Source organism: Chenopodium quinoa, unplaced genomic scaffold (genome assembly GCF_001683475.1).
Source record: "Chenopodium quinoa cultivar QQ74 unplaced genomic scaffold, ASM168347v1, whole genome shotgun sequence".
Taxonomy (NCBI): Eukaryota; Viridiplantae; Streptophyta; class Magnoliopsida; order Caryophyllales; family Amaranthaceae; genus Chenopodium; species Chenopodium quinoa.
This window is the reverse complement of record NW_018743920.1, coordinates 9,688,665-9,705,213: the sequence shown is the minus strand read 5'-3', so window position 1 is coordinate 9,705,213 and position 16,549 is coordinate 9,688,665. Positions and strand designations below refer to the sequence as shown.

At 29.4% G+C, this 16,549-nt stretch overlaps 1 protein-coding gene and 1 non-coding gene across 2 annotated transcripts; both read right to left on the bottom strand.

Annotated features, from left to right (window-relative positions):
- Positions 1–10,908: 10,908 nt before the first annotated feature.
- LOC110688535 (eukaryotic translation initiation factor 2 subunit alpha homolog) lies at positions 10,909–15,876 on the bottom strand. The gene is made up of 7 exons (XM_021865305.1): positions 15,379–15,876; positions 13,485–13,541; positions 13,317–13,403; positions 13,097–13,243; positions 12,253–12,357; positions 11,549–11,647; positions 10,909–11,369 (listed from the first exon to the last, which is right to left on the bottom strand). Exons 1-7 carry the CDS (start codon positions 15,760–15,762, stop codon positions 11,220–11,222), a joined length of 1,029 nt encoding a protein of 342 aa, XP_021720997.1. The 5' UTR covers positions 15,763–15,876; the 3' UTR covers positions 10,909–11,219.
- Positions 15,877–15,980: 104 nt separating this feature from the next.
- On the bottom strand, positions 15,981–16,062 carry TRNAS-CGA. The gene has a single exon. It is a non-coding gene; the product is annotated as a tRNA-Ser (tRNA).
- Positions 16,063–16,549: the final 487 nt, after the last annotated feature.

Sequence of the window (16,549 nt, the reverse complement as noted above, 5' to 3'; positions counted from 1 at the left end):
TAAACCCTCTAAAACAAGCTGAAATTTAATTTAAAACTCTTACTTTTATTCCAAATTAATGGTAATTAAAAATCCTTTCAAGAAACATGATTATGGCTTATATATAAAAATTCCAGGTTTATTAAACCATCTATAATTGCTGTAATTGTGTTTTAAAACACTTATTTCAATAATTTAAATCACCCATAAACAATTTCCATCAATATACATAAACTTAAAAACCTAGGGTTTATAATTTGACGCTTTTTAATTTAAACCAAATCTGAAAATTTATATACAAAATACTTATCATCAAACATCATAAAATCATCACAAAACCCAATAACAATAATTAGATCAAGGCTAGATTAGGATTAAAAACAAAAGATAATTTTTTTTTTTTTTTTTTTTTACAAATACACGCACGCGCAAGAGGGAAGAAAGGGAAGGTGGTTGGCGCCACCTCCCAAGGCTGCTGCTGCTGGCGGCGACAACCGACCACTGTGAGGTGTGTGTGGTGGTGGTGGTGAAAAAAAAAATTAAAATTAAAATAAAAGGGAAAGGGGAAAAATTAAGAGAAAAATAAGAGGATAGAGAAAGAGAGTTACCTTTGGGTATTCTCCACCTTGGGCAAAGTTTAATTTTGCCCATGTGATGGGTATTTATACTCTCTTTTCTAAAACCCTCATAAACTTAAATTCCCTTTTTACCCTTAATGATCTCTTTCCTCGTCAAACTAGTATTTTGACTTTCTTTAAAAACTCATTGACTTTAAAATTTCCTTTTATAAAATAATATGCCCCAAAGTTTCCAAATCATGAAATAAAATATTTTCAAGATTGTTAAATAATTAAAAATAAACTTTTAATTAAAATAGTTCTTTTTAAATTAATGAAACTCCACAAATAATTCATTTCGAATCATTTAAATACTTTAATAAATACTTATTTCAATTAAAATACGCATAAAAATACGGGGTATTACATGTATAATTTGTTAACAACCAATAAAGTAATACAAGAAACTTGAAAACCCTCAAATTTTAAAATTTCAAATTACAAAAGCAGGATAAATAGATTTTACCAACTTCTATATATGAAGTAGTATCTTGGAGACTTGGCTATATACGAAGTAGTACTTAGGAATTTTCCAAAAAAATTAATGCATGAACATGATTGATTTTGCAAAAATAATATTCACCGATTTTAAAGACCCAACAAATATTCAAATTTATAAAACTATAGCATCATTAAGTCATAAATTTTGAATATCCATACAAAAAGTTTAATTTATCGCAATATTTATAATTGAAATTAAAATTGTAAATTGCAAATTGAAAAAAAAAAGAGGGATTAAACTTAGAGCAAAAACAAACCTTTTCGTGACAAATTTGATGAAAGTATGATCAATACAAAATTTGGCCAAATGATCTTACAAAATTATGAAATCGACTCAATTGCGGTGTAAGGTTGAATGATTCAAATTAGAGAAATACTTCGTATGACGGAAGGAAATCAACTAAATTGCGGTGTAATGTTGTAAAATTCAAAATAGAAAAATAGGAAGTTTAATTTATCGTAATATTAATAATTGAAATTAAAATTGTAAATTGCAAATTGAAAAAAAAAAGAGGGAATCAAACTTAGAGAATACAAACCTTTTCGTGACAAATTTGATGAAAGTATGATCAATACAAAATTTGGCCAAATGATCTTACAAAATTATGAAATCGACTCAATTGCGGTGTAAGGTTGAATGATTCAAATTAGAGAATTACTTCGTATGACGAAAGGAAATCAACTAAATTGCGGTGTAATGTTGTAAAATTCAAAATAGAAAAATAGGAAGGAAAATAAATTTTAAACATGAAAATAAAATGGAGAGAAGGAAGAGAATTTCAATTGATAATGAGTATCATAGTTAGAAATTGAAATTTCGTAACTATTATTAGAGGCCACCAAGATTCATAATAAGCATTGAAAGAGTACATTCATCTAAGGAAATCAGAAACTATATGATGAAAAGGCATGAGTGAAAAGGTTTCATTTAAAGTAATAAAAAAATATAACAATATTTAACTACAAATGGATATTAGGGAAATGTCACGTGACACTTTGTATGACTTGCAAAAGTTTCTGTTATAAAAATATTAGTATAGATTTCACTTAGGTACGAAGTATGGTGATAAACTTCATTAACTGAAAATAGGTTTGGGCTGGATTCATTGAAAAAAAGGAAGTTTAGTCCACTTGTAATAAGCCCAATCAATGTTTCATCTTACATTTTTTTAGTTGAGTAGCCTATTAAAGTTGATGATTTTAAAAAAATAATAATAAAATGTTGAACCAAACTAGCTAGGTATAAAAAATTATATACAAGTATATATTTTAAATATATAAGGAGAGCTCTATCAAGTAGATTGTGACATTGTGATTTGGGTGAAATTAATTCTAAAGTTTATGTAAATGTAAACGGCTTACTGTTATCATAATCATTTATGGATTATTACACATGTATCGAAGTTTCATTTCCACCCCATTTTGCAAAGCCTGAAAATGCAAACTACCGTATCTGAAAATTTGGATTTCCACTGTCTTCATCAATACAATTTTGTTGTCTTTTTATTTGTAATATAGTATTGCGCGATAACCAAAAAAAAAGACTTAAAAATTCTATATGCTGTCATTTCTGAAAATATAACACTGATTTCTTCAATATTAATGAAGACAAATTAATTTAAAGATTTTAAACAAAACTCTTACATCCTCTAATAATATTGCAACAACTGAAAATTTACACTATTCATCAAGCTTGTTTGACCGCATATTATGATTTATACGTAAAGTAAAATATAGTCATGTGGGATCTTGTTAGATTCGTATCGTAAAATACTTTCACAATATCAACTTTTTATAATTTTTACTCTTATATAATTATAGATATTTAGCATATAAAATGTGTTTTATGATGCGTGATTTCATCCTTGTTGTAATATTTGTGAGACAGAGAAATTATTATAAGTATTTTTTTAATTTGACAAAAAGTATATATATATATATATATATATATATATATATATATATATTACAGTATTACTTTTTTTTTTTTTTTTTGAATGAACAGTATTACTTATTTATGTATTAGCTTTGACCACAATTTTTTACTAACATAATAAAAACATATTTTATCATAAAAATATGTTGTAAGATTAGTATTAATATAAAGTTCATAATATAATTTTTATTAATATTTAATTATATAAAAATAAAGTCAAACTAATGTATTAACATGTGTGCAATATTAATTGTGTCATGTATTATGGGACAGAGAAAGTATTACCTACATGTCAAATCTCTAATAACATTATTAGTTGCCACTTTTTTTTTCATTTATTTATTTACTCTAATAAGTGAAAGAATGTGTTCGATTTACTTTCATTTTTTGGATAATTAGTTCTAATCCATTGTTATTATTATAAGGTAAAATCAAGGTTATCGGTCTATTTTACTAGATTTAAACCCGTGCAATGCACAGGTTTTATTCATAGTTAAACTTAACATTTAATATTTAATCGAAATAGCAAAATATTAATACATAATATTACTACTTTTTTTTTAATGTATACAATTAAGGTTCACACATATACAAATAAATTTTAAATCTTCTAGGTTTCCATCATCCATTGTAAATCAATCGTTGATCGTGTCAGTTGATAGGTTGCGTAATTAAACCCGATCCCTTGAATTGCAAAATTAACACTTATGAGTTATGATTGACTTCTTAATTATGATCATTGTTCATCGCATTCAAGAATTTTATGGTATTCAAATTCTAAAATATGCTTCTTTGCCTGCAAAATTTTTACGTTTATTTGTGTGTAACATTAGATGAGTTTATATAGGATTGAAAAAATACTGGATTTAAAGTGGTGATAAAGTTTATCAGATATGATAAATTTATTAACGTAGAAGCCGAATAAAAGATAAATGATGAACATATATATATATATTTTTTTTTTGCTGGAAATATAGAAAGGATATATTTTTAATTTCAATGGTTTTTTCTTATTTTTTATATCTAATCCAAAACTGATATTTTTTTTTTATAATTAAACATGATTTCATATTTTTTTTTATTAGTATTTTTTTAAAATATATTTTATTATAATCGCTTCTCATATTTCATTATTTTTTTTTATCTAATCCATTTTTTTTTTGTAAAAATCAATTGAACGTGAATTTCATTTTTTAAGTTTAGTAGTATTTTTGTATATATACAAAATAAAATAAATTGTTTCTTTTCTCTTAGATAAAATTTTCAATTTTAAAAGATAATATTTTATTTTTATAATAAATTTAAACCTTTAATTTTAATCCTACGTAGTGCTTTAAAATAATAATCCTATACGTAACGCTCTAAAAATAATAATCCTATATGGCGCTCTAATAGTTTTTAAAAAATTAAAATCCTACGTGGTTCTCTAAAATCTTGGGAAAAAACTCCCCTTTATATATATATATATATATATATATATATATATACTAGTACGTGCCCCATGCGTTGTCCCAGATACCCATTTTAAAGAGTGTTCTTATTTGTGGGTATGTTTTGTATTATTATTATAATTATAATTATCATAATAATAACAATAATAAAAAATTTATTATTAGTATTTATATTTTTTTAAAATGTTAGATATAAAAAGAGAGTAGAAATACTACCTATTATTGTTTTTTCACGTTTGTTATTATTTTCTCTTTTTGTAAGTTGCACTATATTCACTTGGTCTACTATGACCAATGTTTGTGAATCATACATAAATAAAAAATATATATATAATTAAGATATTGTTTATCAAAGTTCTATGTCGACATAGGGCTTAATTTCAATGGGACAAATAATAGAGGGATGTATCATTTTGTGAAAAGAAGAGTGCGTCGAAAAAAAAAAAGGTTAAAAGTAATTATTTTCTTAACACATAAAATCAACGGATTATATTATTGGTTTAATTAGATCATTTATAAAAAATGGCTGGTAAATGGGCTACGGAGCTTTGTAAAACTCATAAAGTTCTAAGACCTTGCTAAAATTGATCTGAATTCACTTCAAGATTCCCTTGTATTATACCGTTTCTGTTGTGTCCTAATTTTAGTAGTTTTTTACTTCTTTAATTTCATAAACAAAATCACAAATATACACAAAAATATTACAACCGAATATAAAGAATACCTGATTCAATAGCTTTGATAATGATAAATCAATGATAGACTAAAATAATAATAATGATACATGGCCATATTTATAATTATAATTATGTGGTTATTTGTATAAGAGTAAAATTCTATTGTTAATTGGATATTCATATTAATTATAATATGTGGTGTGTTGCTATAAGTAAAATTCTATAATAAATTTTTTTCAAAAGAATTATAAATTATTTTATGTATACTTTGTTTATATCCTAAACAAATCTATCCAATCTAATCTGGCATCTAATCTAATGTGATGTGTTGATATAAGTAAAATTCCATTGCCAATAAGAATATAAATTTTTTTCAAAAGAATTATAAATTATTTTATGTATATTGTTTTTTTATCCTAAACAAATCTATCCAATCTAATCTAATCACAATAATATCTATTTGTCGCTTATGTGGTTCGACACTTGACGAAAATTGGAATGTCAAGTGTCATTGTCTCGTGACTTGGCTGCGTAACCGGCTTTATTTAATAGTAATATGATATTAGTTTTGTGCTCGGACGATGTCCAGATTGTTGATAAAATTTTAGGATAAACTTTTGGCTTAAATGTTAAATATAGGCATATAATCTATTTTGATAATGTAAGATATTTAGACATACAATATCATATAATAGTGTATTTAATTTGTATTTTTTTTTGTAAATAGATATCTACGTTATTATTGACTTAAATTATTGTTATTGAATTTAAATTATTTTTACTAAACCAAAAGTATTTTTACCAAACCAAAATTGTTTTTATTGATTAAAACTTATTTTTACTGATTCTCTATTATTTTTTAACTAAATTAAATATATTATAAATGAACTTTGTTTTAAAGAACTATTTAAAAGGAAATTTATGATGGAAATAAAACTGAGTTATATGATATATTTATTAAAAGTTATGATTAATTTTGTATATATGAAATATTAGAAGTATAGTGATAATAAAACTCTATACAATATTTCTTTATCTTAAAAAATCCTATCCAAGAATCGCTTATTTAGCAACATATGTGTCACAATCCAATATATAAAGTCGGTCTCGCAGCCATGCCACGAGACAGCGATACTTGGCATTCAATAAATAGGTATTATTGTGACACATATGATGCTTAGTAAGCGAAGTTTGGATAGATTTTTAAAGATAAAAAAGTTGTATAGAGTTTTAGTATCGATATACTTCTAGTATTTCATATATAAAAAATTATTCCTAACTTTTAATAAATATCTTATAATTCGGTTTTATTTCCATCATAAAATTCATTTTGAAAAGTTCTTTAAAACAAGATCAATTTATAATATATTTAATTTATTTACAAAAATAATAGAATTTAGTGAAAATAAAGAAAAATAATTTTTGTTTTGGTAAAAATACTTTTAGTTCAATTAAAAAAAAAATAGTTTAATAAAATATATTTCAATTCAATATGTTTAAATATATATCCTTCATTATCAAAAGAGATTATATGATAGTATTTAACATTCAATCCAAAAAGTCGGTAACCATCTGGCATCGTCCGAGCACAAAACTGGTCACTAATAAATAAAGTCGGTCTCGCAGCCAGACCACGAGCTAGTGACACTTGACATTCCAGTTTTTCGCCAAGTATCGCGCCAAGTAGGAGATAAATAGGTATTATTGTGACACATATGATGCTAAGTAAGCGATCTCTGGATAGGTTTTTTTAAGATAAAATTGTTACATAGAGTTTTATTATGGATAAAATTTTAATATTTTATATATGCAAAAATAATCATAACTTTTAATAAATATCCTATAACTCAATTCTATTTCCATCATCAAATTCTTTTTAAAAAGTTCTTTAAAATAAGATCCATTTAAAATATATTTAATCACAAACTTTTATACGTAGCTGGCCAAACCGTATCACCAACTGTTAAAATATCAGAGTTACTTTTTTAGTGCTATAGGGGTTACTTGGTCAGTGTTATAGTGGTTACTCAATCATGTAATAGATAGGGGTTACTTAGTTAGTGTTAGAGGTTACTCATTTAGTATTACAGGGGTTACTCGATCAATTTTATAGGGGTTACTTTGTCCAGCGGCCAGATGGTGTGGTTAGCCACATACAAAATACATTATTATTTAATATATTTAAAAAAATTAGGGAATCACTAAAATAAGTTTCAATCAGTAAAAATAAATTTGGTTTGATAAAAATACTTTTAGTTCGTAAAAATAATTTGAATTCAATAACAATAATTTCAAGTCCATAATAACATAGATATCTATTTACAAACAAAACTATAAAAAGTACGTTATTCTATAAATAAGAGATATGATACGTATGTCTAAATATCCTATATTATCAAAAGAGATTACATGATCGTATTATTGATCATTCAAGCCAAAAACTTTATCCTAAAATTTTATCAACAATCCGGGCATCAACATAGATATCTACTTACAAACAAAACTACAAAAAATTACACTATTATATGATATTGTAAGTCTAAATATCTTGTATTATCAAAAGGGATTAGATGACCATATTTCACATTCAAGTAAAAAGTTTATCCTAAAATTTTATCATCAATCTGTGCATCGCCCTGACACAAAACTAGTATATATATAAAAGAGAGTTTTTTTCCCCAGTTTTTAGAGAGCAACGTAGGATTTAATTTTCTTAGCACACCATGTAGGATTATAAATAATTTTAGTCGTGGCCAATTAAATAAGAGCGAGATTATTAATTTCTTTTAGAATTAAATAATTCAAATGTCACGTAAGCAAAATTAGCGAATGAGATTTTTAAGTTTAAATTAATTAAATATAAAATATTATCTTTTGATGTTAGGAATTTTATCTAAATATATAACAAATTTTAGCACAAAAAAAAAAAATTATTTTATAAAATTCAAACAAACCGTGCATCGCACGGGTTTCATCTAGTAATACATATTTATGGCCTATATGGCGCAACACTTGACAAAAAAACTAGAATGTCATGTGTCTTTGTCTCGTAGCCTGGCTGCGAGACCGGCTTTATGTATTAGTGATGATGATATGATATGATATTAGATTTATTAAGATCAATAAATATTCCTAAATGTCCAAATCATTATAGCAATAATTTAGTTGGAAATATGACCTTATTTTCATTTTTTTAAGAATACAAAATACGGATTATTATTACTATTACTCCGTATTATAATTAGCTAAATCCCTAGTATGTATTTTAAATTAATAAAGGTCTTAATTTTTTTTAAGTTAACACAGTAATACAAATTACGAAGTATTCCCTCTGTTTATAAATACTTGGTCTACTTTTCATTTTCAGTCGTTTTTAAATATTTGCTCCATTTTCCTAATTTAGAAAACTTTTACAATATTTAATGCATTACTCTCAACTAGTGGACCCAACATAAATTATATTTTATTAGTTTCATATTTTCTCTCCTCCAATTCTCTAAACTACTTTTGTTTTTACAATTTTTTATTTTTCTACTAACCCCACCACCTCTATATTTTATTATTTTCTCCAATTTCTTGTAAAACTCTGTACATGAAAAAAATGGAGTAAGTATTTAAAAACCGATGGAGTAAGATTTTAGGTTTAAGAAATTGATAAAAGAGAAGAGACAACGAAGGAAGCAGTGGGGCAAGGGATAAGCTGCAGTGAGCAGTGAGTAGTCATGTCCAACTTCTGTTTCGCCTTGTCACTCATGTCATTGACGTTCGGTCTTCTAATTAAACAATTTTGTTTTCTTCTACATTTTCGGCGACTTTTTTTTTTTTTTTTTTCTCTTAACTTTGGGGGCATTATATATTATATATTGGCCATTTAAGAAAATAATGTACTCCGTAATGAATAGCACGAAGTATAATAAGAGGATTTAATCATGAAGTCGATGAATAAATTTGTAGATCAATACAAAGTTTTATAAAATAATCATAGTCCTAGAGGGTCTGCTCGGATGAAAAGAGCTAGGGATAGAGTTCGAGTGAGACATGAACCCGATGACTAGAAGGGTTACCACGCAACCGGCAGCGCTAGCCCCCTACCTTAGCTTGAAATATGTTCAATTCGTACCACAGATTTGTTATGATTTACGTATCAAAATCTCATACGGACAATACGTATGGTTTGGATTAGTTTGAACGAGTAATATGGCAATTAAAAGTAAAATTTATAGGGAAAGAGGTTGGGCCCATAATGGAAGGGCGTCTCAACCACACCTCGGGGGTGTTTGACAATTAGTTTTTTGCCTAACTTTTGGCTTTTGGCTTTTTTATTTGGTCAAACAGTCAAAAAATATGTTTGGTAGTTGGTTTTTTTGTTGGCTTTTAAGCTGTTCCGCCAAAAGCCAAAAACTAATAAAAGTAGCTTTTTCTATTGGCTTTTGGCTTGTTTGCCCACTTTATTACTAATAAACAGTTAACAACCATAAATAATTTTACCAAACACTTTTGTAAACAGTCGACTTAAACAACTAATTTAAAAACCCAATCCACACAATTAATGCTTCCAGCTAGTCAAACAAGTTAAGAAAACAAACCAACAGTCAATCGCCAATTACCAATTACCAAACAACCCCTTGTGAAACACAACATAGCTTATCAACTTCTGTTCGATAAGGAGTTGATGGATGCAAATCAAATACAGTAATCAGTCCAGGACCAAACGTAGGGTAGCTTTGAGTATTAAAGCCCCAAACAACGGAAAATGTACCAATGAAATTAGACTAAATAATAAACAACAATAAACATACATGCTACTGTTTCCCTTCATTTTATTGTTTCTCCTGTGGCCTTCTAATGTTTTCCACAATATATGAAATTATATAATCATCCACTTTTCTTTCAATTTTCGTCAATTTCCTTCACATTTAGCTTTGTTATAAGTTTTGAGAATTTTTAATATTTTTATATATTTTTAACAGAGTTGCAAGGGGAAAAAGTGTAGATGATGTTCAATTTTAAATGCTACATCGAAGAATATAACCAATATAATTAAATGGCATCCACAAGAAAAAATGATTATTTTTAACCATTCTCAAAATAAGCTATCTTTCACGGTTTCACTTAATTGGGATAATCCCACATTTGTAGATTCCTTCATAAATTGGTCCTTAGATTGACCCTAAACCTAAAGCGTAAATATTTCTATATACTTTAGTATATTCGAGCGTGCCTCAAAAATCATAACGATAATCTGTTATGATTAACCAAAATGACCTTGATTTCGGACTACAGATGTGTCCTCTAGTATGCATCTATTCTCTTGGGTTAGGTTTACTCTTATAAACCTTGAGGTACACAGGACTAGATCAAAAGGACTAAGGGTACGAGACACTTAAGACTGCTTCAAATTTAGGTGGGGGTCTTTTGTCCAACTTAGTGCAAAATCTAAGTTATGAATCACAAACAAAAAAGATAAAAACCTTGAAAATCACATAGATCTTGCTGCTCTTTCTAGGGCCCCTCCTCAGTGATGTTTTGCTATCGCTGTTAAGAACTTTTTAACATCAACAACCGACACTCTTTGTTTTTGCCATATTGAAAATGCATAACAAAAAACAGGAGTGAAAAGGCATACAAATCAATCATAGAGCATCTTATTCTTGTTATCATTTTATTTGATTTGGTTATATTCATTGAGGGAATAGATAATGAGGAATATGCATTGAGCATAAGTAAAAACTATGACCCCGATATTGTGATCCAACAACAGACTACGGAGTACATGAAATCATCAAGGCGGTAGTGAGTACACCGCATAGAAAATAGCACATTTATCAAAACTATGTGAATTAATCTCATATAGTGTCTTTAACTAAATTTCGTAGCATAACAATCAACAACCTCAGCGAACTCAAACTACCAAGTAACCAAAAAGAAGCCTTTTTGCGGCCATGTACATATCTCAACCAATTCAACAATAAATAGTAAGAAAATTCTTAGGCAAGGTTGAGGAGAATATAATCTGCCATCAACTCCCCCATTCTATTAATTTTCTTCTAGATTCAACCTATTCGTTTAACCCGGCGTTATCAATATCAGCATCTCCCATTCCAGTATCATCTTCTTCTTCACTGTTCTCGTCACCACTCTTCTCTAAGTTCTCCCTACGCAAATTCTCCAACTGCTCCAGGAATAATTTATCATCCCTTTCACTCACCTGCATCACAAAGTCAATAATTAGCCTATAAAATACATATTCACAGCCCTCAGAGCAGGCGGAAAAAATTTCCCCATTAAGGCCCAAAACACTCGCAATCGGCAGATCAGGCAATAAAAAAGGGAAAAGGATCGCCCCAAAATAAAACGAAAATATAAAGTTAGGATGATGAAATTTACGGTTCTTGGCGCCTCCTTCACCACCAGCTTTCCCTTGTGATGTTCAATTTCTTTAGTACAAGCTTCAATTGCCTTGTGAAGGGTGGAAAGACCTTGATCCTACAAGGATACCCAAAACATTATTGAAGGACAAATAGAGAAATAAAGATCTACAGGAAAATATCAACCCACACACTTGTAAGCAGAAACATAATTTGCAAGAAGCATTTGATTACAAATAATTGCAACCTTATGTTTCAGAGATTGCGATTTTTTCCTATATCAATAATTTGGACAGTTGAAATTTAAAAAGAAATTTGAACAGCCTTGCACAGCAAGTCTTGCTTTATATGGAGTAAATAACTCAACTTTGAAGTTCTGACTTTTATATTCAAGTGTCCACAAGACCATCCAAATGTAAAGTAAATAAAAAATAAAAAAATAAAAAAATAATTTTTTTTTTTTTTTTTTAAAAAGGCTTACCCTATATTGCAGAAGCATGAAAATGCTTTCAGCTAATGACATTAAAAAACCTATGTACAGGATAAGAATTGACACATAATAAAATTAAGAAAAACAAGATGAGTAGTAGTTTCCATGGAGGGTCCATATACGACACATTCCACTAGCACGCAAGGTTTTCACTTTTCACAAAAGGACACATAATTTCTTCAAAATATCAAACAACAAATTTTTACATATTCTCTTCGAGATGGTGAACTAACCTTATCAAGAGTCTGAGTGGTCAAGACATAAAGTGGTGGAGCAACCAGTTTAATTTTCACAGGGCAATCTTCTGTTCCAGAGGCTTCAGCTTTACGCATAGCTTCCTGCAAACCATTATATCCGTCAATGGAATTTAGGATAAATGCAAGAACCACCAATAGAATTACAAGACAACATTCGAAACCATGAGAGCTTATAAAGCGCACTATGGAAGTATAATACACAGCGACCTGTACCCTCAAAAGCTAGGTGAAAGAAGATGGCCATTTCTACAGCTCAGATCAGGCTCTAAAAGTTAAATATAGATGTCACACAACACAGAAATAATGACTTTAAAAGTCCCAGCAGTTTCAAGTCATTTTCATTGAAAGAAGCTAAATCATGATAAATTGCATACCTTCAAGTATATTAAGTATTAACACAGTTATCACAATACAAATCTTCATCCCCTAAATTAGTACCATAGATAACACTAATTGGCACAAAATCTTACAACAAAGAATGCAACATCTAAAACTAAAAATCAATCAATAATAAAAAAAAAAAAAACGAGTGATGGAGAAAGGAGTAAAACTGTATCGGAAACTAAAGCTGAAGAATTCATAAGCTTAAAGATATAAAGGCACTGAAACTTTATTATCACATATCCATAAAAAAATTAAAAAAAAAATAAATCAGTTTGTACAGGTATAACCGCAAATCTTTGAACTCATGCAACTCTAATATTAAAAACAACTAAATTGCAATACTTGAGCCTAAAACATCACTAATTTAAAACCTATGTAAAAGCCTCACAAACATAATTACCTCAATCACACAAGTTCAGTAAAAACAAACTCCTACCTTGATATGAAGCACTCCATCAAAGTGGAAACATTTCATTTCAATATCAGCACGGATTTTTAGAGGCTGAGGAGTCATTCTTCGTCTAATATTCTTAATCAGAGAAACCTTGATCTCTGGGGTTACAGCAGGGATCACTTTTGTTACCTGCAGTAAGTGCATATGAGACCTGAACCAGAATTATCACCAATGAAAATGTAAAGTGGGAAAATTTGCATACCTCTTGACCATCAGGACCGGTTTCTTTGACTTCATAGGTGAGTGGATCCAAAATAGTGTCAGGGTCATTCACAATTACCTTGAATGCCTATTTTAATGAAAGAAGCTCAGAAATTTATCGAAGGACAAAATCATCCAGAATACAAGGAAACAAAATGAAAATGTTTACCTCAAAAGCATGACCATACTTCCGATATAGAGGCCACCCTATACGTATATATAAATCCTGCATAATGGAAAACACATTTTATCAAGCCAGCATGAAGATTTAACCATCATGTCCGAAGCATAAATCAAAATTTCTTCTGCTAAGTAGAAAGGGGCAAAATTACTGAAATTGATACAGAAAAAGAAGTTAAATAAAGCAGAAGAGAAGAAGCAAGATCGAGAACAGATGCCCAGTGAACTCGGCAGCATGCTGATTCTTAAGTAACTCAGAAATAGAGCATGGAGACTAGAGATTACAAACAACTCAGAAGTCAGAAGGGCCATATCCAGTCATCAAAACTAAAAAGTTATGTGAGCCATAGGATTTAAGGTTTAGCAGCAAAATTAATCCACAAAAACAAAACCCAAATTCGGGCCCACTAAACAACATAGTTCTAACACTGATGAAGTGATTCATCTGCAAAATATTGTAGGAAACATATAATCTAATATCACAGCAGTTCAGAGTCAGAAGGACATGCATCCTTCTATTTAAGTGATTTACAACCAAGTCTACCTTAGTTCCAAAGGTCAACCTAGAAGTTCAAAAGGTAAACCATATTCCCTACACTCTTCCCCCCCTATAAAAAGACTTTGAATATTAACAGAGATAAAAAGAGAACACAACCGACTTCCTTCAACTCCCAAGTTACAATGCATTCTTTGTCCCAAACAGAGTGTTACCATTGTCCACTACTATACAAGTTTATACCAAAAAGATTTATTTTTTTCACGTATTATAAAACTACAACACAGTGCAACTTGTCCATGCTGCCCTTTCTCAAAAATTTCCAGCTCACTCAACATGAGTCCAATGGAGTACAAAAGGCAATATTGTAGTGTAGATCAGACTTCCATACTGCGTGTGGCTTATTAGTACTTCCCAATATCCACAGCCCACTAAACATCAATAACTAGCACGAGGAAGCTGAAAATGAGAAGAAAAAAAAAATCCATATTCTATTTCTCCTCTATCAGTCCGTTTAGACGGGGGTATAACCATATAAGAACACTGGACCTCCCAAGGCCTTGACTAACAAAATCCTGTTATCATTACCAATAGTAAAGACATTACACCAAAAAAATTACACAAACCCTCTGTTATCATTACCTTAAATTACTTCATTACCTTAAATTACTAACTTTAATCAACAAAATATAACAGTAGTTGCTACTAGAATCTACAGAAGATAAAAAAAAGTTAATGAATGATTCATTTACAAAATCAATCTGATAGCAAAACTAGAAAACTATTCAAGCCATGAGAGTAACAACCAGTGCAAATTTCCGACGTGCAAATATATTTGACCCAATTAAATAAACATTTAAATCCTCAAACTTGTACAAAATCCATGATAAAGAATAAACAAATGAAGCAAAACCAAAGAACCTTACGCATAATTCTCAGCTAATGCACAAGAATTATAATTTAACTAAGATAAGTAAATTGAACCTACACCACTCGTACTTCCCAACTCATTTCTGACACCGGCATGTGTTTAAGTGTCAAATTAGATAATCCAATGAAAAGAATCCTATCCTTTTGGTTTAAAATTAAATGCCAAGTCTCAAGTATCAATACCGACGTCAGAGTGTCAAATTACTTGAGGTAAAATAGAATCACATTCATCGTTATAATCTTAATACTACAATTCACCATCAACACTAACAAAATCCCCAATTAAAACAACAAAAATTATATAAATATAAACAATACTGCAAAATTATAAAGCATTGATACAATAATCCATCCATCAACAACAAACAAAGTTGACAAATTGACGATAAATTATCAAAACAAAACCCAAATTCAACAATAAAAATACCCAAATAAAGAGATAGAGAAGAAAAATAACCTCCAAATCCATGTTCATAGTTTCAGCAACATGACGCATAATCGAATGAACAAGCTTACTCTTATTATAGCGTTCCTCACATTGGGCGATATCTTCCTCAGAAACCCTACGCTTGCTAAGATCGATGTAACCCTTTTCCTTATCAACCCTAAGAACCATAACGGGTTCAGTACGACCCACCCGAATAAGACTGTTAACACTCCGAATACGACGACGAGAAAGCTCAGAGAAAAGGATCATTCCTTCGATATTATTGTACTCCAAAAGAGAAACATATGCACCCATGTCTGCGATGTTCTTGACCTGAATCATCACCGCCATATCCACTTCTGGGTACCGAGATTCGTACATCCGACATTCCAAATTGGGGCCTCCGCCTGCCATTGATGCGATTCGGAGGAGAGAGAAAGAGGGGAAATTTGAGAATTAGGGTTTTTTTTGGGAAGTTGGAGAAGAAGATGATTTTCAGAAGAGTGATAAATTGCTGCTGCTGGGTAGTTTTTATATTTCTGGATTCTTTTGTGGGAAAGGTTTGCGTGGGGTTTAAAAACGTCGTCGTTTTGGTGATTAAAATTTTGATTAAGAAGAAAATGAAATATTGTCGTCGACAGCAGGATTCGAACCTGCGCAGGCAAAGCCCAACAGATTTCGAGTCTGTCTCCTTAACCACTCGGACATATCGACAACTTGTTGCCTTTATTACGTGTTTAAGTTTATGAACTAATTTTCTCTGCTGTAATAGACAATTTTGTAAGATAAAATGTGACTATGAAATCATTCAATTAAGAATTAATTATTTTTTGTCAATCAAAGTTTATGAACTCATCCAATCAAGAAGAAGGCTCATTTTAGAAAGGGGGATGTAAGGGAAATCCCACCTAAAATGTGTTTGGTGAGATTAGACCCCTGACCTCACGCTTGGAAGTCGGAGAACTGACCAACTAGTCTAGCCTCCTATCTTTAAATATATACGAACGTGCTATTTATAATTACTATGAATTAGTTTGTGTAGTACATGTACAAATTAATTATTCTAATTTTTATTTAGGAACAAAAAGATTATTAATTCGTAGGTAATATAAAGATATATATGAAGCATATAAGTAATTTGAACTTCACTACATTGTCTGCATCTAAAATTTGACATATAAATATATATTAGAATGTAGCT

Bases quoted from the DNA above. Each gene is read 5' to 3' on its own strand.
- LOC110688535 (XM_021865305.1), bottom strand. From the start codon at position 15,762: ATGGCAGGCGGAGGCCCCAATTTGGAATGTCGGATGTACGAATCTCGG. The intron at 13,542-15,378 runs GTTATTTTTCTT...TCCATTATGCAG, and splicing joins CTATGAACATGGATTTGGAG to GATTTATATATACGTATAGG. The intron at 11,648-12,252 runs GTTAGTTCACCA...GTATCCTTGTAG, and splicing joins CCACTCAGACTCTTGATAAG to GATCAAGGTCTTTCCACCCT.